Source organism: Triturus cristatus, chromosome 1_2, assembly GCF_964204655.1.
Source record: "Triturus cristatus chromosome 1_2, aTriCri1.1, whole genome shotgun sequence".
Taxonomy (NCBI): Eukaryota; Metazoa; Chordata; class Amphibia; order Caudata; family Salamandridae; genus Triturus; species Triturus cristatus.
In genome coordinates, this window is record NC_140580.1 from 55,992,539 (window position 1) to 56,014,475 (window position 21,937).

At 45.5% G+C, this 21,937-nt stretch overlaps 1 protein-coding gene across 1 annotated transcript in view; it reads left to right on the forward strand.

Moving 5' to 3' along the window:
- Positions 1-469: 469 nt before the first annotated feature.
- LOC146866764 (solute carrier family 12 member 3-like) overlaps positions 470-21,937 on the forward strand; it is a 61,927-nt gene continuing 40,459 nt past the window's right edge. Inside the window, exons 1-5 of the mRNA XM_085601211.1 lie at positions 470-775; positions 11,148-12,400; positions 15,338-15,484; positions 18,150-18,225; positions 19,314-19,409. Of these exons, the coding sequence (XP_085457337.1) occupies positions 11,201-12,400; positions 15,338-15,484; positions 18,150-18,225; positions 19,314-19,409 (1,519 nt within the window). The 5' untranslated portion in view covers positions 470-775; positions 11,148-11,200. The remainder of the gene's footprint in view (positions 776-11,147; positions 12,401-15,337; positions 15,485-18,149; positions 18,226-19,313; positions 19,410-21,937) is intronic.

Sequence of the window (21,937 nt, forward strand, 5' to 3'; positions counted from 1 at the left end):
GCCCACTCGGCGCTGACACACGTTGTAGAGATATGGACCGCAAACAGAGCAGCCGGGCTCAGACCGGGTCCCAAGGCCATTGTCTGTTTACAGAAAAAAAAGCAATACTCACTTCTTGCCCCCAAGGCCCCACCCCTGGAAGCGTCCAGGCCACCTAGGCGTGTGGCTGTGGCAGGAACAAGAATACACTTCCATGTGTGTGATTCTCAGGTGTTGATTGACATACTTTGTCTAAGTGGATTACAGCCCTCAGGAGATATATGGCTCATAGCATCTCAGTCGCTATCGCTCACTCCATTCTTGATGGCATTAGGGGGGCTGGCGTGACCTGCGAGGTGCGAGGTAATAGGGGCGGGAGGGATAGGTGTGGTGTGAGTGGGGTGGGTGTGTATTGTCTTCTGCGCATCACGTGCGCTGTATAAAAGCAAGGAACTGTCCAGGGCAGGGCATTGTTACATGCGTCCTCAGACCGGTCCCTGCCCAACAGTGACTGGGAAAACATCAGGAGGGGGGCCGAGGGAACAGTCACCCCACCGCCGGCGCCGCTGGTCGTTGTACCGTGAGGACGAAGGAGAGGTCCCCACGGAGGCAGTTCCTCTGCTTTGAGGCCCATGGAGAGACCTCCTCGCCGCCAGGCCTAGTGCTTTGAGGCGGGCCAGGCTGAAGTAGACTGCCCTTCACTTCCGTGCATACAAGGGGCTCTTCGAGACCGGCCATCGGGAGGGAACTGCACTTGCTGAACAAACAACAGACAGAACCCTCCGGACTTTCACAGGTACGTGGGCCTTGTTCATGGGAAAGGTAACGGGCACCTGTCTGTAATCATGCTCTCTTGGCCGGGTGAGCGGGGTCTTGGGAGACTCTCTCTCTCCCTCTCCCTCTCCCTCTCTTTTCTGTTCCGCAGGCTTCGATTTTCACCTGTCTCCCGCTCTTCCACTTTTGGCCCTTGATATGTCTCTACTGGCTCCATCTAGTATCTACGATTTACCAGTAGCTACCAAAGTAAACAAACAAAAAACGCGCGCGCACATTCAGTCCACATCTGGAGAAGCATTCTGGATGGGAACCATAGTGGTGTTAGTCAGGGATGGTTCCAGTCAGCAGTCCGTATATCATAATCAAAACACATTTTTACAGGCTTATGATGTGAATGAATTTGGGGGTACGGCCACAAATAATGAGGCTACAGTCTGTATACTGCACACCACGAAGCACAAATACATAAAACTAGCGATCCGCGAATCCTGATAATTGACATGAGGCATGAAAACGGGTGAATACTGAAGGCATCGGGTGGGTTCTTTCTTTGAAACATGGAAGGAGCTTATAGACGCGCATATTTAGGACTCTGTTCCTGTTGCTACACAGATTACCGCCAAGGTCTGCTCCCTGTAATATCCATCCTGTGGCCTCCGAGATGCGCAGTCATGAGTCTGGCCTCTGGTCCGAGTTCCGAGCAAGGTTAAGCCGTGGTTGGGGTGGGTTCCGAGTTGAAATCGTTTCAGGTTTTTAAGTTGAGCGAGGCTATGAGTTAGGGTCTCCGTGGCCTCTACTTTTAGGTTGGAGTTGGAGTTGAAGGCAGGTTGGCCTGGGCTGGGGTTTGGCTGGCTGGATTGATTGATGGATTATGTGCTGGCCTAGGTTCTGAACTGGGCAATAAACTAACCCCTGAACGTGGGTGGGCTCTGAGCTGTGCTGGGTCGGCAGCTGGTCTGGAAATGGGCTAGAATCTGTAACCCTCACCCGGTTGGACGGAGAAGAGGACCGGAGCGAGCTGCAGGCATGGGCGCGCTGAAAACCGGTGATAAAATGGCTGCACGCGGGAGGCTGATGTTGGAGTTTACTCACAGAAAGCACAACTCGGACAGATCTGCACCTGCCACAAATAAGAAGGTGGGAGGCAGAACAGAATTGTCAGTATTCCCTCTAGAACGTCTCATCACCTGCAAAAATACACCACACCGAATACGGTCTGACAACACTTACTACTCACACATCGCCTCACAAGAACAGGGAGTGGCTCGCAAGCAGCTCCTGCCTCTGGGTTCTAGGCTGGGTTATTCTGGGCAGGGGTGGGTTCTGCACTGGGTTCTTCTGGACAGCATTGGGTTCTGCACTGGGTTCTTCTGGACGGGGTTGGGTTCTGGGCTGGGTTCTTCTGGGCAGGGGTGGGTTCTGCACTGGGTTCTTCTGGACAGGGTTAGGTTCTGAGATGGGTTCTTCTGGGCAGGGTTGGGTTCTGCACTGGGCCATTCTGGACAGCGTTGGGTTCTGCGCTGGGTTCTTCTGGACAGGGTTGGGTTCTGGACTGGTTTCTTCAGGACAGAGTTGGGTTCTGGGCTAGGTTCTTCTGGGTAGGGGTGGGTTCTGCACGGTGTCCTTCTGGACAGGGTTGGGTTCTGCACTGAGTTCTTCTGGGCACTGTTGGGTTCTGGGCTAGGTTCTTCTGGGTAGGATTGGGTTCTTCTGGACAGCCTTGGGTTCTGCCCTGGGATCTTCTGGACAGGGTTGGGTTCTGGGCTGGGTTCTTCTGGGCAGGATTGGGTTCTGGGCTAGGTTCTTCTGGACAGGGTTGGGTTCTGCACTGGGCTCTTCTGGACAGGGTTGGGTTCTGCACTGAGTTCTTCTGGGCAGGATTGTGTTCTGGGCTGGGTTCTTCGGGGCAGGGTAGGTTTCTGCACTGGGTTCTTCTGCACAGTGTTGGGTTCTGCACTGGGTTCTTCTGAACTGCGTTGGGTTCTGCACTGGGCTCTTCTGGACAGGGTGGGGTTCTGGGCTGGGTTCTTCTGGGCAGGGTAGGTTTCTGCACTGGGTTCTTCTGGATACGGTTGGGTTCTGCACTGAGTACTTCTTGGCAGGGTTGGGTTCTGGGCTGGGTTCTTCGGGGCAGGGTAGGTTTCTGCACTGGGTTTTTCTGCACAGTGTTGGGTTCTGCACTGGGCTTTTCTGGACAGGGTTGGGTTCTGGGCTGGGTTCTTCTGGGCAGGGTAGGTTTCTGCACTGGATTCTTCTGGACAGGGTTGGGTTCTGCACTGAGTTCTTCTGAGCAGGGTTAGGTTCTGGGCTGGTTTCTTCAGGACAGGGTTGGGTTCTGTGCTAGATTCTTCTGGGCAGGGTTGGGTTCTGCACTGGGTTCTTCTGGACAGGGTTAGGTTCTGGGCTGGGTCCTCTGTTAGGCCCTGAGCTGGACTTCAGCTTCGTCTGAGCAGGGGGCAGACTGGCTCTTGGCTGTGCTGTGAGAAGGAAAGGGCTGGGCCGAGGGTGGGATAGATTTAAGGACAGGGTTGGGTTGCACTTGCAAAGAGAGATGAGCTGAGGACAGGACTGGCTCACTGAAGGAGATTAGCTCTAGACTTGACTCGGGTGGAGTTGGACCCAAGGCTGGGATAATGACTGATCTGAGTTGGGTTCTGGAGTCCTCAGACGTGGGCCCGAAGCATGGGTTTAGCAGGGCGTATTTTCTGCAGTCAGGCATGGTCAGCAGACACGTAAAGGCAGGGGTGGGTCTGGGCTGCAGGCAGAGCTAGTGAAGTGTGCCACAGATAAGGCACAGGTGTGGTCGAAGTCGTGCTTGATGAAAGAAAATGCAACAAGGTGATTTGCAGAATCATAGACAAGACACACTGAATGAATTACATTTATAATTTAATGTACATTCGAACATTGGTATGTTGGGAGGTCCTCTGATAATGAAGTGGCCCAGGGCTAACAATGGGTGGTACAGGCCTTCTGCTCGGCAATTCCAATGTTTGTCTTTTTTTTTCTCTTTATAATTTATAACATTCAACCCTCAGTGGGAGGAAAGTTCTCCCACTTTTATAGCCCTTCTGCCTTGGGTTATACCGGTTTAAAAAGGACCTCGACCTCTTAAAAGGTCCCTGGCTGTTGCTCCGGCCTATAACTCGTTTAATAATTGGTGTATCCCTGAGCAGCGGAGCATATGGATATATCTGATCATTTACAATGCTCAGTGCTCGGGGAAGTTGATGTTAGGCACATATATCACTGCCTGGGCAGAGGTGGCCTCTTTCTGACCTTGCATCTGATCAACAGTTGACTGGAGCCTGACACAGGCACTGACTTCTCTGGAAATCTCCCGAAATGTCTGCTGTTCTCTTTTCCACGCTTAGACTCTATCACTCACTCTCTCTTGAGCAAAGTAGTCTGTGGGCACATGGTTTTATCAGCTGGAGTTCTTTGTCTGTGCATTGTATGTGTCTCCCTCCATGTTCTCTATGGGGTGCGTGCCACGCCTCTTGTGCCCTCTGATGCCTCTCAGCTTCTTTGAACCTCTGCCACCTGTGACTCCCTGCGCAGTGGGGTCGCTGATACACACCTTTTCCTTCTGCGGAGCGGTCTTGGAGCCTGCCTGACCTACGTCTATCACAAGATAGCAGTTTGTAGCTTATGCCAGTAAGAGTGATTAGTGGGTGGATGCGCCCTCTGTTGAGGTCTGGGTACAAGGTGAGTTTACAGGGGCAGCGCTTTCCGCCCCAGGAGTACTGTAAGCTCACGGGTTCTGTGTATCTAGGAGGAATGTTACTTTTCTCTGCAAAGCATGGACTTTAGGTCTAACATATATTCACTTCCTACTAGGAGGAGCTCTGTTTTCTATGGAAGCCGACGTGAGGATTCTGTACAGATCACAGAGTATGGAAAATAGGCCAAAGGGAGGGAGTAAACTGGAATATTAAGGTGGCGACTTACCTGAAGCCAGTATACGGTGTCACTCTAGGAAAATTAAGGTATATCGCATGGTTACTGTAGGGCGCGAGACTCAAAATGTGATATCATTGTAGGAAAGCAAAGTTGCTCTGTGACATCACTTCAGGAAACTTAACTCGGACTGTGCAATATCACAGGAGCCTTAAGTTAGACCTTGACATCACGGTAGTATTTTAGAGTCAGACCGTGTCATTGTGGGAAACAGGCTCCAGATTCTGAAATTGTGTCTGGGAACTGAAGTTAAGTGGTGGCCTCACTCGGAAAGCCACTGTGTATGTTCACACTGCAGGAACATGTTATCAGAGGGTGACATTACTTCAGAAACCCTACGTCAAACTGTGACATCCCTCTAGGTATTCAGGTGAGCCTGCCCAGAAGGTAGCCATTTTGGTTGCAAATCACCAAATTCCTTTTTCATTTTAAACTCTGGCTTTCCATAAAATAGAATCAGTATAAATCAAAGACGTGAGGTCAAGGGACCATGCGAAAGTGAAAACTAAGCTGCACTGTTTCTTTATGCTGCTCCAGCGTTTAGTTTTTTGGTAAATCTGCCTTCAATGGGACAGAGAAACGTGTTCACTGGGTATGTGCTAAAGCCACAGGCTGCACAGAGGGATCCAAATGCCCCAATATAGTACTAAAGAGCTTACTGTCGGCTGGACACCGTGATCTCGGTGTCCCGTGTTCCCAGTCCAGTAGTGCAGGCTGGATTCCACATCACACCCTGCACACAGTGTTTCGTACTGGTCCCAGCCCATTAGTGTAGAGGTTGCTGCTACACCACAGCTGCGGGGTGGACACGGGATCCTAGTGCACCAGCACAGGGCTGAACCCACCCTGTGGCATGCAGAGACTAACTCAGCGTATATATGTATATATATATATATATATATATATATATTCACTGAAAAAACCATAGGTTTCACACATGTTATAGTTAGTGGAAATTTTACTGATAAAAAACCAATGAAATTGCCCCGTTATAGTTAGCGCAGGCAACTATAACTCACGCGACCACAATCCTCTGCTGATGCTAATACTGTATTTAGACACTTATTTGCCCATGTCTTCTTCCATACATTTTTAGCTATACATATATTACAAATATTTTTTTTTCATAAAGACACATATGTCATCAGCAGAGGATTGCGGTCGCGTGAGTTATAGTTGCCTGCGCTAACTATAACGGGGCAATTTCATTGGTTTTTTATCAGTAAAATTTCCACTAACTATAACATGTGTGAAACCTATGGTTTTTTCAGTGAATTTGCAAGGTTTTTTAAATGCTAATTCCTAACTATAACGTGTGTGAAACCTATGGTTTTTTCAGTGAATTAGTACGGTTTTTTAAATGCTAAGTTTTTTTCCCTTATAATAAGCCCTGTACATTTGGTGGCCTACGGCCACCAAAAGCACAGGGGGTGGGGTAAGTGTGGATAGTGTTTTTTTCCATTGTAATAAGCCCAGCACATTTGGTGGCCTTCGGCCACCAAAAGCACAGGGGGTGGGGTAAGTGTGGATAGTGTTTTTTTTATTTTTATTTTTTTACCGTACGCTTACCGTAAGCGTACGGTAAGCGTACCCCGCGAAATTGCCGAAAAAAAAATAAAACCGTTTTTGCACTTGGGGGATGTTTGGGGACTCCCTCAACATGACTATGTGGGAGGGAGTTGTCAAAACAGCCCCTTTACATGTTTTTGGGCTTCCGATTTTAAAAATCTCTCTCAGTGCGAGAGACAAAATGGCGGCCGCCGCTTCCTGGTTTCGGCCGATTCGAATGTTTACTAAGATCTAAGAGCCAATCAGAATCGCGCTCGCGCACGCCACCGTACGCTTACCGTAAGCGTACGGTAAGCGTACCGTAAGCTGGCTCAGATATATATATTGATTTAAAGGCTATTTTCTCAGAATCTACTGAACAGATTTACACCAAACCTACAAAAGGCACTTCCTTGACCTAGGGACTACCTCTCTGCCAAATTTTGAGTAATTCTGTTCAGCCATTCGGGCTGTAGCTCGTTCTAAAGGTCCTATGGAAAAATGCATGGGAAAAACGCGTTTTGGGACCCCCCTTTTATCTCAGCCCCCGCTTGACGAATCCCCCCGAGACTTTCAGGGTAGGAGCGGAGCGTAGCGCCCCACCTATTTTGAGAAATTCGCGAGGATTCGTCGACCGGCGCCAAAGTTATTCAAAATAGAATGTTGAGGTTTTCCTATGGAAACGTGGTCCTAACTATAACTACCTACTGGCTATCGCCAGTAGGTAATATATATATATATATATATATATATATATATATATATATATATATATATATATATATATATTTATATGTGTGTGTATATATATGTATATGTATCTATATATATACATATATATATACATACACATATATATATTTACACACACACATATATATATATAGCTATATATATATAGATGGATAGATATATTGATAGATAGATAGATAGATAGATAGATGGATAGATAGATAGATGACATTTTATATATTTTAAAAAACTCCTGGGCTCCTCCTGCTTCCATCATAGATAATTGTGTTGCTGGACCTCCAAATAAAAGCAGGAACACAGAAGGTGTTGCCCAGGCAGCTGTCAAGGCAGTTGTATCATCTATCAAAATGGACTGATGGGCTCCAAGAGCTGGTATATGGGAATAATGTTGACAGACTAGCCACAAAATAAGAGTGCACTGGGGCGATACTCTGGACAGACCCCACAGGGGTAATCATTTGGCCTATGTGTCAAAAAAGAGGTGCATATCATGTTAAAAGATGTCAAGCATTGGAAACGGTCTATTTTCCTGCTTTGAGTGAGGGTTTCCTGGTTGCCAGACCATTAAAATGTTGTGGCATTTTAAGCATTACTAGACAACTTCAAAAAGCAAAGAGATTGTGGTGTGTTCTTCCATGGTGTTGTCAGAAGTTAAGTATGATCAGGAAGAGCCGCATAGCAGGGGCTGCAGACATTAACAAATATGGGAGTAGAGGGCTGTGCTGGTCTGAAGAGTATGGCTCCTTTATTTTGTGCAGCTCCTTCCTTGACCTGAGTCCTCTTCAGACCCTTGTGTGAAGTTAATGCATGTGTGTGGAAGGTGTCACACCTGTGATGGAGAGCACAGGCGCTCGCCAGTGGAAGTTTCCACACATTGCCCCCTACTGGCGGGGTGCAAATCGGACTGCAGGCACATTTGACCCACGGCCTCTTTCCCGATCCACTCAACGAGGCTGGTGCTGGGTGCAATTGAGGTTTAGTAAAATGAACTCTTGGCACGTGGTTTCTGGACAGAGGCCGTAACTAATTTACAGAGCTGGGAATGACTTTCATGCAAGATGGCTGACTTTGGTTATCCAAAAATCAGCAATCTATAGCTTGGAACCTCTGCCCCGTTTGAAAACGAGTCTCTAGCCATTCCTCTTTACCTTTGAACAAACCTTACTCTGTCCAGCTCTGGAGGTGGACAGCTCTGTAGCCCTTTCAAACCATTCATCATCCAGCACGGGGGTTGAACAGCTTTGTAACTTTGGCCAGATTCTTGGCCATCCAGCCCCTGATGTATGTATTTACATATGTGATTTCTATGAAGCACAAACCTAGCTGAAAGGCAGCGACGGTCTGAATGGGTCGAAGGTACAGATACCATCAGAGAGTGAGTCTGGGCCCGGTGGCTCTGAGGAGGGAGGTTGCCCATTAACTGCGTTGCGATGTTGTGTTTTTCAAAGGGGTGTCTTCAGCTCTTACCTCACGGTAGTAGCTAACATGAAGGACGCAGGGGTATTCTTCCAGAACCATGATGAGGCTTGCTTCAGCCGACAACATGCCCTTAAGGGAGGCCGCTGTGGGGTACGAAAGTATATGGAGCAGAGTGATGCCGCCATCTAGAAGCAAAAGTGTGAGGGCTTCAAAGGCAGTTCTAAAGTTGCTTTTTGGGAGGACTGTATGTCAGAATGTCATTGGAGGAAAAATCTTCTGATGTAAATATTGTTTACAAAGTTTGCCCCATTAGGTGTAGATTTTGTAATAACCCCATTGAGGCAATATTGTTATAAAAAATATATGGGACTTAATATTTATGCCAGATGATATACTGACAACAATAATCTGGTACCACAAATTCTGGGAGGAACAATTTCATTTTCTATAGAAGAGAGCTGTTGTCATACTCTCTGACATGGTATGGATGACAGCTAAGTAAACATGAATACTCTTAGAACATTTTAAATATTCTTTAGTTGCCCTGACTAAATACATGGTGCTGGTCTAGAACAGAGCTTGTCATTGGTCATCCTCACTTGTCCATGCTAATCACAGCACACCTGTCCCTGACTCCCCATCCTGCCTGCCGCTGGTCACCATAAGCAGCGTCTGGTGTTGCTGCCCGCTGCAGGAGCCTCGTGTCTAGAGCTAGTAAACCTACTGCTTTCTTTGCAAAGTGTTCCTGAGGGTGAGGCGGTATCAGAGCGGGAATCTGAGTGATTTTGCAAACCTTTAAAATTGGGCTTAAAAGCTGTCCAGCTTCATGTCCTCAAGTCAGGTTTGGGCTAGTCGTTGCTGAATGTTCTTGTTTGCCAGAGGGGAATAAAAGACTAAATATGATCAAGTTTATTGATCACCCAGCAATGGAGACCCACAGGTCTCAAAGTATGCAAATGCTGAATCCTTCTATTCAGTCCTAGAAGTGAAAGACTCTGGAACACTGCTCAGTATATAGAGTATTCAGTCCTACATGGGTGAAGGCGTGTAACTATAGATGAATCCTTCACCTACTGTCGAGATATAAGAGGCCCTTGATCACTGTGCCAAAGCACTGGCAACCCTTCCCCATCAGTTAAAGTCTAAGTAATCCTCTGGGGACTTTCAGCTAAGATACCCTGAGGTGAGCTGCTCTTTACCCCTGTACAAATGATCCATTGATAAAGGTGAAAAAGTCTGCACATGTGTGCAACCCATCGCTTATAGAGCCCTAGTATTGATAGTCCCATTAATCGTATGTAAATCGTTCCTCAATTTGGCATAGATATGATTATCCTGTAACAGTATGCCCAGCTCTGAAGCATCTTGTTCTGAAAGTGAACATCTCTAACCATTGAGCCTCCTGGCCCAATTGATAAAAGTCTCTATACGCCTGATATAAAACATTGTATCCTCTAGTGTTTGCGGTGAAAAGTTACCCGACTCTTTTTAACCACTTAAACATTCATCCAAATAGATGACAGATTCAGATATCCTGTGCATAACATCTTCCTCCATTTTTGGGAACTCAAAGGATCTTTAATGCTCGTGTGAGCAACTCAACAAGTCTATGCTAGAGGTGAATTTCTTTCACTTACCCTGCAATAACCATTCACATGTCAAGACCTAAATGGGAAAGGTGCCCTCAGCATAACCCACTCCACTGGACACCTCAGCTTGCATTTGGGAAGAGGTCTAATCCTGCGTAAACAACTGACACATTTAGCTTAGATGTGGAAGGTTCTCTAATTTTCTAGTCTACCCTTGATTCATTGAGCCAAGTCAGTGAAAGTTTATTTCATTATGTTTCAAACCCTCTAGGCATCCTTCCTTCGATTTGGGAGATTCCTTAGCTCAGAAAAACAGTGATGCCCTTTAGACCTACAGGTGAAAGGCTCCCAGCCCTTTGCCACAGGCTTGGGCTACCTAGACATGAATGTAAAAAGAGATCTGATACTCTGCCTGAAGCCTGCGTCTTTCTGTTGTAAATCACTAGCATTAGTCCCTAGAAGTTAAATAGGTGGTAACTTGCGTTAAATCTTTAAAGGCACGTACTCTGAAGGTAAACCAATCAACCACCATCTGCAGTATTAATGGGTCCACTGATTCATCCAGTCCTAGAGGTGAAAGGCTTTGTAATCTGCCAGGCAATTTACCATGTCTTCCTGGAAAGGGTCTGATGCTCCAGTCTGAAACTTTGCCCATCTCTTAAGTGTCACACGTGTGCACGCAGACTTTCACCAAACTGTGACCGTCCTAAGAAAATGTAAGAATCAAAAGATACGCTAAAACTCGTACACTCAATCCTTCCATACTTCTTCCACAGCAATTTTTTCTGATTGTTTAGTCTTCTTCAGCAAGGAGAACGATTTTGCAACATTTAAAGCAGAATTGCTCCAGGTTCATAAAAATGGCCACACCAATTTAGAGACACCTTCTTCAGGAGCTGTTGAAGGTGACTAAATTATACATTGTTTTAAAAAAATTGTCAGCAGGGTCAGCAGGTAAGCTAAGAAATGTGCCAATTCTCTAGGGAATTTCCAAGCCAGCATTGCTGGGGATATGACTGTCATCTTGATTAAAGGAACCAAAACACCTCAGTCCACGTTGCACGAGTTGCTTTACGAACGATCCCCTTCTAACGCTGCTCCTTTTGTCTTATCTTTCCTTAGGGCCCAGCAGAGCGCTCCTACTACCGACTACTGCTAACTACGAGCCAGTAGCCATGGATTCACGCCTCGGGCCTGTGGTCTCTGAGGGCCAGTTTAAGATACACAACATGGAGGTTGGCGATAGCTTTGATGAAGTCTTTGTTACTGTCCCGGTAACGGATGGGCCAGGAAAAGGGTACGAATTCTATGGACCTAGTCCCAGATATGAGCAGATGTTTGGCATAAATGGAAGAGACAGCCTAGACACGCCGGAGGTGACTCATTCTCAAGGCAATGGAACTATTGACTCCATCCCGCACAACCAAGCTGTTCCTCAAGTTAAAAGCTCCTATGTCGTGGAGGCTCGTGTGGTGCTGGAACGCATCCATTTCAAGCAGGACACTTCCATTCCATATTACACATCTAAGTGCACTGAAACCTTAGCACCAGGCACACCTCAGAGGGAGGACTTCATTTTGAGCAACACATCCATTTCTAATGGCCAGGTTCAAGCCGATATGTCCACTATTGATGGTCAGTCTTTGCCATATGTACCTGTCAGCGAAGAAAAGGTCTTGACCTGCATATCTAACTCTAATGATCAAAGTCTGGGAAACACACCCGACAGCAATGGAAACATTTTGAGTTGCAATGACGGTGGGCCAGCCAGCATTCCTTCTGATTTCATAGATCTTGTGTCTGCCTACCCTTACGAAAGTGGACTTCGATCCACAGCTTGCGCATCAGATGGTGGGAAGAGCTTTCGATCAGGCAGTACAGCTAACAGCGATGACATGAGTACAGCTTATGCTTCAGACAGCACCTCTTCAGACTTCACATCTGCTAGCGATGTTTCTTCTGCGGCTGATGGTTGCATGGCTCACAGCCACGGAGGACAGGTGGCTACAGAACAAGTGGAGGCGGCCCTGGCACACCTCAACCAGTCTATAGACGCTTTCAGTGATACACTAACCATGAGAGATGCAGAAGCAACAAGTGAAATTCATGAGGCGGATCCTGTCACCACTGGCTCATTTGAACTGATGAATGAGAATGCCAATGGCGACTTCAGGAACTTTGATGACTTTCTAAATGGCAGCGTATCCCCAAAGCCTCACATTGTTACCTCGAATCATACTGACATTTCTAAAGCAATTAGGAAGTATGACACCCTTGATGCCACTCCACGGTATGAATTCTATGCTCAGACAGCAGCCCCCGGAAGACTGAAGCGGAGTCGGCCATCCCTGGACATCCTGCGCAATGCTATTCTGGTGAGCCTGGTTCTAAAAGTGATCCTTCTTCTTCTTCTTTCTTTCTTTCTTTCTTTCTTTCTGTCTTTCTTTCTTTCTTTCTTTCTTTCTTTCTTTCTTTCTTTCTTTCTTTCTTTCTTTCTTTCTTTCTTTCTTTCTTTCTTTCTTCCCTCTTTTCTTAGCTGTTAATCCCTCTTCATTCTTTTTTGTGTTGTTTCTCATGTGGCTTTTCCTTCTGTTGCTGCCCTCTCATTCTCTTCTTTCTTTCCCTTTGCATTCATTTTCTTCTCTTGGTTACCTCTGCCTTCCCACTCGATGTTTGGCCTGTTCCTTTATGCCATATAGGGTTTTATACTCTTCTCTATCTACCATTCTGCGCGCTTGTCCACCATCTCACCCTTCACTTGCGGGGTGAGAAAATGGGTGGAGGAGCCCGAAGGCACAGTACCCTGGTGTCTGGATTCTACCAAGTCCTGTTAAGGACCCCGCCGAATGTGTCAGAGGTGGAGATTTGTGATGATGCAAACAGGATAGGCCCGGAGAAGTGTTTGTGCCTGGTGCTTGTACTAGCTGTCAACACCACAGACTACCTTTTTTACAAATTTGTCTCTCATGCCTGCCACACTTTTATCCCAAACCTTTATATTCTTCCCTCAGTGCCTCTATATCTTTCTTATTTTATGTTACTTGAGTTTATAAGGCGCACAGCTGCCCTGAGGGGTTTCCCGGCGCCAGCCTGAAAAATGGAGGGAAAAGGAAAAGAAACTACAAATTAAATAACCAAGTTTTCAGCTGTTTTCGAAAATTAACATAAACTGTTTCTTTACGTAAAGAAATGGGAAGAGAATTCCACAGGGAGGGTCCTAAGTATGCAAAGGAACGACAGCGCATACGCTTCAATCTGATTCTAGGAACAGTACATTTTAAACTGAGTAGTGGAGCGCAGAGTGCGGGAGGGTAAATAGGGTTGGGCTAAAGAGTGCAGGTATTGAGGGGCTGAGACAGGTTTTATCTTGAACATATAGCTCAAGGCAATTCTCCACCTTAAGCCAGTGAAGGTTGCGGAGAAGGCCTGAAGTAGGGTCAGTCCTAGGGGCCAGTCAGATAATTTGGCCGCTGCATTTTGCACTGTCTGCAATCTTAGTATCACTTCCTTATTGCAACCCAGATACAAAACATTGCAGTAGTCCAGCCTAGATGTTATAAGTGCCCAGACCACAGTTCTCTGAGTGGAAAGGGGCAACATCCAAAGAATCTTCTTCAGCTATTTAAGAATAGTAAAACAGATAGAGGCCACCTTCACGACTTGCTGTTTCATAGAAACCTGAGCGTCAGTAATCACTCTAAGATTGCGCACTTGATGAACAGGTTGGGGTAAAACGCCCATCTCCAAGGGCCAGTGCTGAGGACACCAAAGGTCTTGTTTTTTTCCCTAGGATCAGAACCTCAGTTTTTTCTCCATTTAGCTTGAGTAGATTGTCCTGCATCCAAGATGCAATCTTCCTCAAGCCAGACTGGAGAATAGAAGAATCAGGGGGCATATCAACAAGGGCTTTATCTCTGCTTTTTTGGCTTTAAAAGCCAAAAAAGCAGAGATAAAACTAGCGCCCTATCAACAACAGGGTGCTAACATGCAAATTTGCATGTTAGCACCCTTTTACTCTACGCTTCCCCTTGCATCTCTAATGAGATGCAAAGGGGGCGTTCCAGAGTAAAATAATAAGAGAAATGTCGCTAAGCGACATTTCTCCTATTATCAAGAATGTCGCTAACCCTGTTAGAGACAAAAAAAGCAGCGCTAACCGCGGTTAACGCTGCTTTTTTACATCTGGTATTTTTCTGACTTAGCCATAATATCCTATGGAAGGAGGATATCATGGCTAAGTTTGCCTGTCCCTATCAACAAGGTAACGTGTGATTATCGCTGGGTTTCCAGCGATAATCTCACGTTGGCCTGTTAGCGTGAGGATTTTTATCGCTATTGAGATAAGCGTTGCTAATAGCACGCTATCTCAGCGATAAAAATTCACGCTAGCCGGCGATAATTATCCTAGCGCTAAGTGCGCTTAGAGATAATTATCGCCGGTTGTTGTTGATATGCCCCTAGATTCCTTAGCAGCCGAAAGGGAAAGAATTAACTGAGTATTATCAGCATACGAAAATATGGACAGCCCTGGCTCTACGGCAATATCTGCCAATGGGAGGCCATAAATATTGTACAAGAGAGGGCTAAAGACCGAGCCCTGGCGCTCTCCACACGGAGAACGATGAGTTTTAGAACAGGCCTCCCACTTCTGCGTGTAAGCCCCTGCTCTTTGTGCTGTTTGTTCATCTCTCCTCAATAGCAGAAATCTCTAAGGTCCTACTCCACCCCGCCCCCACCCTCTCACCAATCCTCCTTGCCTCTGGCTGCGCCCCACATGCCTCACCTTTATTCCACTACAGTGTGCCTGGTATTTCCATGACCTCTCCTCTTCTGCGTTCTAGGTCTTCCGCCTTACCTACTTCATTGCCTACACCAAGTGCTCTTCTAACTACTTCTCCGATTCATTGGATCAATTTTTCCATGACTTCGGCTCCCATGCAGCTCAGTTTGTTTCAGTCTCTGCTGCAATGCGTTTTGAAGTGTCTTTCTGTGTTGTTGCAAAAGTGGACGAAGTCTACCATCGTTATAAAGAGCACTCAGGAATCTTATCATCCAAAACACAAGTCTAATGTCAAAATAAGGCTTCTGGACTTCATTCTTTACCTCTAGCCTGCTGTCCTTTTTATTTAGAAGCCCAGTGTGTTAGTGCTGCGACCACCAGAAAAGTTTGCTAATGTTTGCATCATTTTCCAGATCTTGCTCAGCCTATGCCTAGCGTCGTCCTGCATCACTGCTATAAAAAGACACTGCAGATCTGTAGCACCCTCGTTCCACCCACTAGTAACAGTAGCCGATGTGTTTCCGCTTTGCAGGATGAGCAGCAAATGGTGCCAGTGGACCTTGAATCCAAGATGGAGTCCAGCGAGAAGGAAGACACACCTGCCGAGGCCGAGGCTGACCTGGAGAGCATGAAGCCGGCGGGAGAGCCAGTCCGCTTCGGCTGGGTCAAAGGGGTTATGGTAGGAAACGTCTGGAAGTCTCCTCTGGCTTCTTGCACCTACAGAGACAGAGGTTAAGGGTATACGTTGTTAATTGTCTGCCTTAACACAGTGTGGAATATATATATATATATGTATATATATATGTCTAAAGGTCCTATGGAAAAATGCATGGGAAAAACGCGTTTTGGGACCCCCCTTTTTTCTCAGCCCCCGCTTGACGAATCCCCCCGAGACTTTCAGGGTAGGAGCGGAGCGTAGCGCCCCACCTATTTTGAACATTTCGCGAGGATTCGTCGACCGGCGCCAAAGTTATTCCAAATAGAATGTTGCGAATTTCCTATGGAAACAGGGTCCTAACTATAACTACCTACTGGCGACTGCCAGTAGGTAATGTATATATATATATATATATATATATATATATATATATATATATATATATATATATATATATATATATATATATATGTGTGTGTGTGTGTGTGTGTGTGTGTGTGTGTGTGTGTATATGCACATACACTCACATTTGTTCCACATTCAGTAAAATAAAGGTACACCAGCTTTATACTGGTTGTAGGAATCCCTCTCCGCCCCTATGTGTAGTGCACTTTGAATTAAGAATACATTGGGACTGTCAAAGGTTCGCACAGATCAGGGCAAGTTCTACCAGTTCTAAGTACAACGAGGCTTGCACGTTTTCAGTACAAACACACGATACTTTTTATTTGTTGGGTATAAAACATATATTTGACACCTTTTTGCTACCTAAAGCAGAAGTTTACTCCAGCTTTTGCAAGGTTAGCATAGCGCTACATTCATTCCTCTCGCATTCAGCCTTTTGCTCTTACACCTTTCCACACTTGTAAATACGTGTGAACTGGCGGTTATGTGACTTTGGACAGGCACGGCTGTGCATGTCATGCCATAAGTGTTCATCTGCACTACTGGGGCTGCGAAGATCACTTTCTGCAGAAAGGAGCAGGCTGAGTGAACAGGGATCTCTTGTGTGACAGGAGGTGCTTGCCGCCATCAAGTTCCAACCAAAGCCTTTACAGACTTCTGCCGATTTGGAAATAGTGACTGGGGACTCCGTTCTTCTGCACAGAAACGCTCTCGGATAGTCAGATGTTAGTATCTGTCTCTCACTGACTGCGGTCTGTGTCCCGCCGCGGAATGTCAGTGCCTTCTTGAGCACCGACTCTAGCGGCCAGTTGTCACAAACTTGAATCTGTTACTGAGCTAATAATACTCATTACCACAATATAAACTGCATACCATAGTATACACTTTCGAAGGATTATTCACTTACGTATTCATTTATATATGTGTTTGTTTATTATTTATTTAGTGCTGCAGCAAAGGCATCTCCATAAACAATGATGTACATTAGGCACAGAAGGCGATTGCTTTTCTGCAGGGAGGGGATTCCCTTGCGGTGGGGGGGAGGGATGTTGAGGGGGTAGGGGGATTGGGGAGGGGGAGCGAAATCTCCAAGCTACACATGGAAGCTGGGTAGTGACCAGAAGATTAAGGTTGCGGAGGTTATATGCTCAGACAGACATGCTCAGTGCAAATAAATTATTTGGTGGGGAGCCATTGATTGCTTTGAACACCAGTAGACGTTAGCTGGTGGTATCATCTCACTCAGTGGGGATACCTTGATCAGCCTGTAATGCATGCATGAGCACTTGAATTCTACATATGTATAATAAATATCTGTCATACCTTTGACCTTCTTGTCCCTCCTCTATATTAATTATCGCTCTCTTCTAAGATTTAAGTTCTAAATACCTTTACTAAACTTTTTACCCTCTCTAGGGTATTTTTCTTGTCCTGGACCTTTTTAGGCCATTAAGAACCATTGTCTTTCTCCACATTGTACTACCCCTGGTTCGCATATTGGGGTACCCTTGTTCCAAAAAACACATGTAATGCATGCGTGCCTGAGATGGTCAATCCATGACTCAACCCTATCATCTCCCAGCGAGAAACAACATTCTCCTGGCGTGCCTGAGATGGTCAATCCATGACTCAACCCTATCATCTCCCAGTGAGAAACAAGATTCTCCTGGAGGAGATAAATCTACTGACATAACTTAAAGTCTTCTGATCGAAGAGGGCCTACCTCTCCTGTGCCATAATGTCTGCAGACAAGTGACAACCATGTCCTTAGTGGTGCAAATTAACAGTGAAATGTCTTGCACCTCTCTCGCTTTTGCCACGTTGGGGTAGGCTGGATCCTCAAAAGGCTGTGTGCTGGTCTGCAGCTCCTTACACCAGCGTCAGGCTCCCCTACAACTTGATTCAATACTTGACATCCACACGTGCAAGCCTCATAGTGTGCTGCCAGCGCTGAGGTCTACTAAGCAGGGGTGGAGTCTATAATGAGCTTGTGGCAGCCGTAGATGCTGACGACTGCTGCATCCAGAGCCTGCTCATATAGCAGTAGCTCACCCTCCATTATCCTCTGGACTTTGGGTTGTGTAGAGAGGCTGAAATTCAGACAGATGTCTTCAAAGTGTGCCCAATGGAAGCCTAAGTTGAAGCAGATAGTTATGAGCCATCGTACTAATAATGATGTGATTGAGAATGCACGTGAGGCCACATGTAGAGTCTGTGTCCCTGAAATGATCTAAGGCTGTTGCTGAGATACTCATGGTACCCCCATACCTTCTCTCCACAGATTCGCTGCATGCTGAACATCTGGGGAGTGATCCTCTACCTCCGGTTGCCCTGGATCACTGCACAAGCTGGCATAGGTATGTTAGCGTGGAGTTTTAGGCATCTGGACTCACTGATGCGCTCAGGTCACAGGAGCTTCTGTGGCTCACGCTGGACTTGGGTCTCTGCACCCTCTGTCATATGTAGGAGAATTGCTGCTTGAGTTTGTCTGGTTAAAGAACGTCTTTTGTCATTTTGTTGCTTGCAATTGTCTGGGCTGTGTTCTGCATTGAGGGACTGTTTCTATCACTCTTGTCCAATTCCTAACTAGCGACTCCGCGGGTTACTGACCTGTGAGAGAAAGCAGTGCACTTTGGGGAAAAGGTCCATAAATGGGATGTATGACGTTACAATGCGTGCTGTTACAACGCATGCTGTTACAACGAAACTGTTACAACGCAAGTGGATTTACAACGCATGCCATTACAATGCAAGTCTTTACATCGACTTGCGCTAGATGGCGTGCTAACATTAGAAAAGTGTAATTTACTATTCCATCTCCAGTCCACTTAACAGTAGGGAAGGTGTTGGGATAGTAAACTACACTATTTGTAATGTTAGCACGCCATCTAGCGCAAGTCGATGTAAAGACTTGCGTTGTAATGGCATGCGTTGTAAATCCACTTGCGTTGTAACAGTTTTGTTGTAATGGTAGTGCGTTGTAAAAGTTGCGTTGTAAAGGTTGTTCCCCCCATAAATGTCTAGAACAATGCTCCCTACAACTGTAAGCCTGTTGTGACACTGTTAATTTGAGAGCGAGGTGCTTTGAAACGATGATGTCGTTACCATTGGTGATACCATTCTTCGTGGAATATTGACAACGACATGCATGGGATCGTTCTTTAAGGTCTATGAAGTGACGTAATTTCATGAACTTTCACCTAAAATGTCATGAAATTGCAGGAATTGTGTGAAATAGAACTTGCTAGATTTTCACGTGACTTTTTACACACGGGCATACCATGTGTGAAAAAAGAAATGTGATACTGACATGAGACTGGAAATGGTTCTCAGCAAGTCTGCTGCAACCAAAGTCCTGCAAAGTCAACAGAATATTGCACATGTTTGTGAGTTTTTTTATTAACATTCAGTTACTTCCATTTTCCTTTCTTCTTCCATCCCACAGGTCTCACCTGGGTGATCATCCTCATGTCTGTGGTCGTGACTGCCATCACTGGCCTATCCATCTCTGCTATCTCCACCAATGGCAAAGTCAAGGCAGGTCAGTAGACAACATGTGTCAGTGAGCTTGACAAAGCCTTGTGACCAAGCCGTTATGAGGTTCTGCACTGAACGGGGATGGCCATGAAGGGTTGTGATAAAGACACCACCTGAACTGAGCAAAGCGAAAGAGTGAGGACTTAGGAAGAGGTCTGCTAACAGTGGAGCAGGATGAGTGAATTCAAGTGCGACAAAGCTCTTCAGCGATGAAAGGCAGGGGTCCTTACCTTTTATCCATGAAGGACAGATGCACACCTCGTTATGAGGTTCTGCACTGAACGGGGATGGCCATGAAGGGTTGTGATAAAGACACAACCTGGACTGAGCAAAGCGAAAGAGTGAAGACTTAGGAAGAGGTCTGCTAACAGTGGAGCAGGATGAGTGAATTCAAGTGTGACAAAGCTCTTCAGCGATGAAACGCAGGGGTCCTTACCTTTTATCCATGAGGGACAGATGCACACCTAACTTAACAGAAATCCATGTGCGATTTACAATAACTGTGTGCCGGAAACGTTACATATTGGGTATGGGTAAAATGTGGCATGGGTTTGCCCTGGGTGACCAACAATGGACACCCCTGCTCTAAGTAAATGCATACATGTAGGTATCATGTAATTTCCTATATAACTTAATGTTGTCTTGACGTGGATTATTTTTATCTGATCATGCACACACATTGCAAACACGCAGTCATATACCTGGTTCGCTGCCTGTCCTTTGGTGTGTTTCAGGGCTTTTTGTGCTCTTTGGTTGTTCTCTGTGCTTATTACTGGTGACTCTCAGGGCTTTGTGCACTCTACCAATGCAGGTAAGACTCAAGCTTTGGTTGATAAGCCATCCTAGTGGTTATACTTAGTGTTGTAAGAAGATGTTGTTGGGTAGTGGGTCGCCTCACTGCCAGCCTTGGCATACGTCTGTCCAGTTAAGGCACAACATGTATAATAATATGTGCTCAAAGCTGGACTCAGTTTTGCCACTGGATTCTCAGATATATGCTTTTGACAGCTCTAGTTTGTTTCATATCTCAACACTGCAGAAGTGTTTGCCATGTATTTGCTTATGATAAATCAACAATTCATTCGAGCATATTGACGCAAATTCTGCATTATGACAATATTGCGTCGCCTCCATTTCCCCTCCGACTCCCATAAAATGTGAAGCAGTTTCATAACGCTTCAGCCAGTCTGGAGGTGAGAGATGATAAATGTTCTGCCATTTTAAAAAGTGTTTATAGGCTCTGATAGACAACCCATATTCATATTCAAAAACTTTATTCGATCATTGATTAATAATCATAAAAGTACATACATACATAAGTAATAAAACATGAGGGTACAGCAGGTTTTAAGTTAATCACATATCAAAAAAGGGTGCTTTTCCTCAAGCGTATCGATTTTAAAATATATACAGCAGTAAAAAAACAGATGTCCTGTGAATTAAGTCCAAATAAAAGCCCCATGGCCGATACAATAGTGGATACATTTATTTTTTGAAAAGCGGTTTCAGATATACTTTTCGAAGGTGGAGATAAAGAGGGCATAACAATAAAAAATGCTCCGTACTTTGCTTTGTGGTCCCATCACACGGACAGGGGGCAGTAGTATAGGTCTTCATTACAGGATACGCAACAAGCAAATGAACAATCCCCATCCGTAATCTTGTCAATACATATTGGTGGGATCGGATAGTAACCAATTTAAGGTATCCTGAAAGCCCCATTTCTTCCTTAGTGTATCTGTCGTAAAAAACATGTGAGGAGAACTGAGCAGTAGCTGCGTTACGCTTCACCATGCTAACCCTCAGAAATTCATGTTTAATCTCACTCTTCGGGATATCTAAAACACAAGAAGGGTTATCACGCACCGTGAGATTAAAAACATCATTAAATGTTCGGATAATATAGTTAAGCCAGGGGATGCGGGAACATTTGTCCATGTGAAGACAATCTAAAATAATCTTTCTTGTAAAACCAGTCTGTTCCTTAGCCCATATAGATCTCCATACTAACAGGGGTCTTAATCTGATCAAGTCAGATAGATGTTCTAGACCAACCTCCTGATGGATCAGCTTTGTTGAGGCAGAAGATGGTAAACACAGGAGTTTTTTGACAAATTTGTTTTCCTCAACCTGGAGCATGTTGTTATTACAATGGCCCCACACTCCTGAGCCATATAGGGCCAGAGCAACACATTTATGGCGATATAGGTACAACATGTCTGGTATCCGTCTTGAGCCTAACTTGGATGCAAACCTAAATATGCCTAAAGAACACTTGGCCATTTTGGCTCTTACATTAATCATTTCAGGTGTCCACATCCCCCCACTGTTAAAAGTGATACCCAGATAACAGAATTTGTCCACCACTTTTATAGTTTGGTCCATAACTGTGAAGGGCCTTAAGTTTTTTATTTTCTTCCCACAGGGCATTATAAAAGTTTTCGAATTATTAATTTTTAATTTTCTCCCATTAATAAAATCTGCAAATTTATTCATAAGTTTTTGCAACCCTAGAGGTGTTTGTGAGAACTG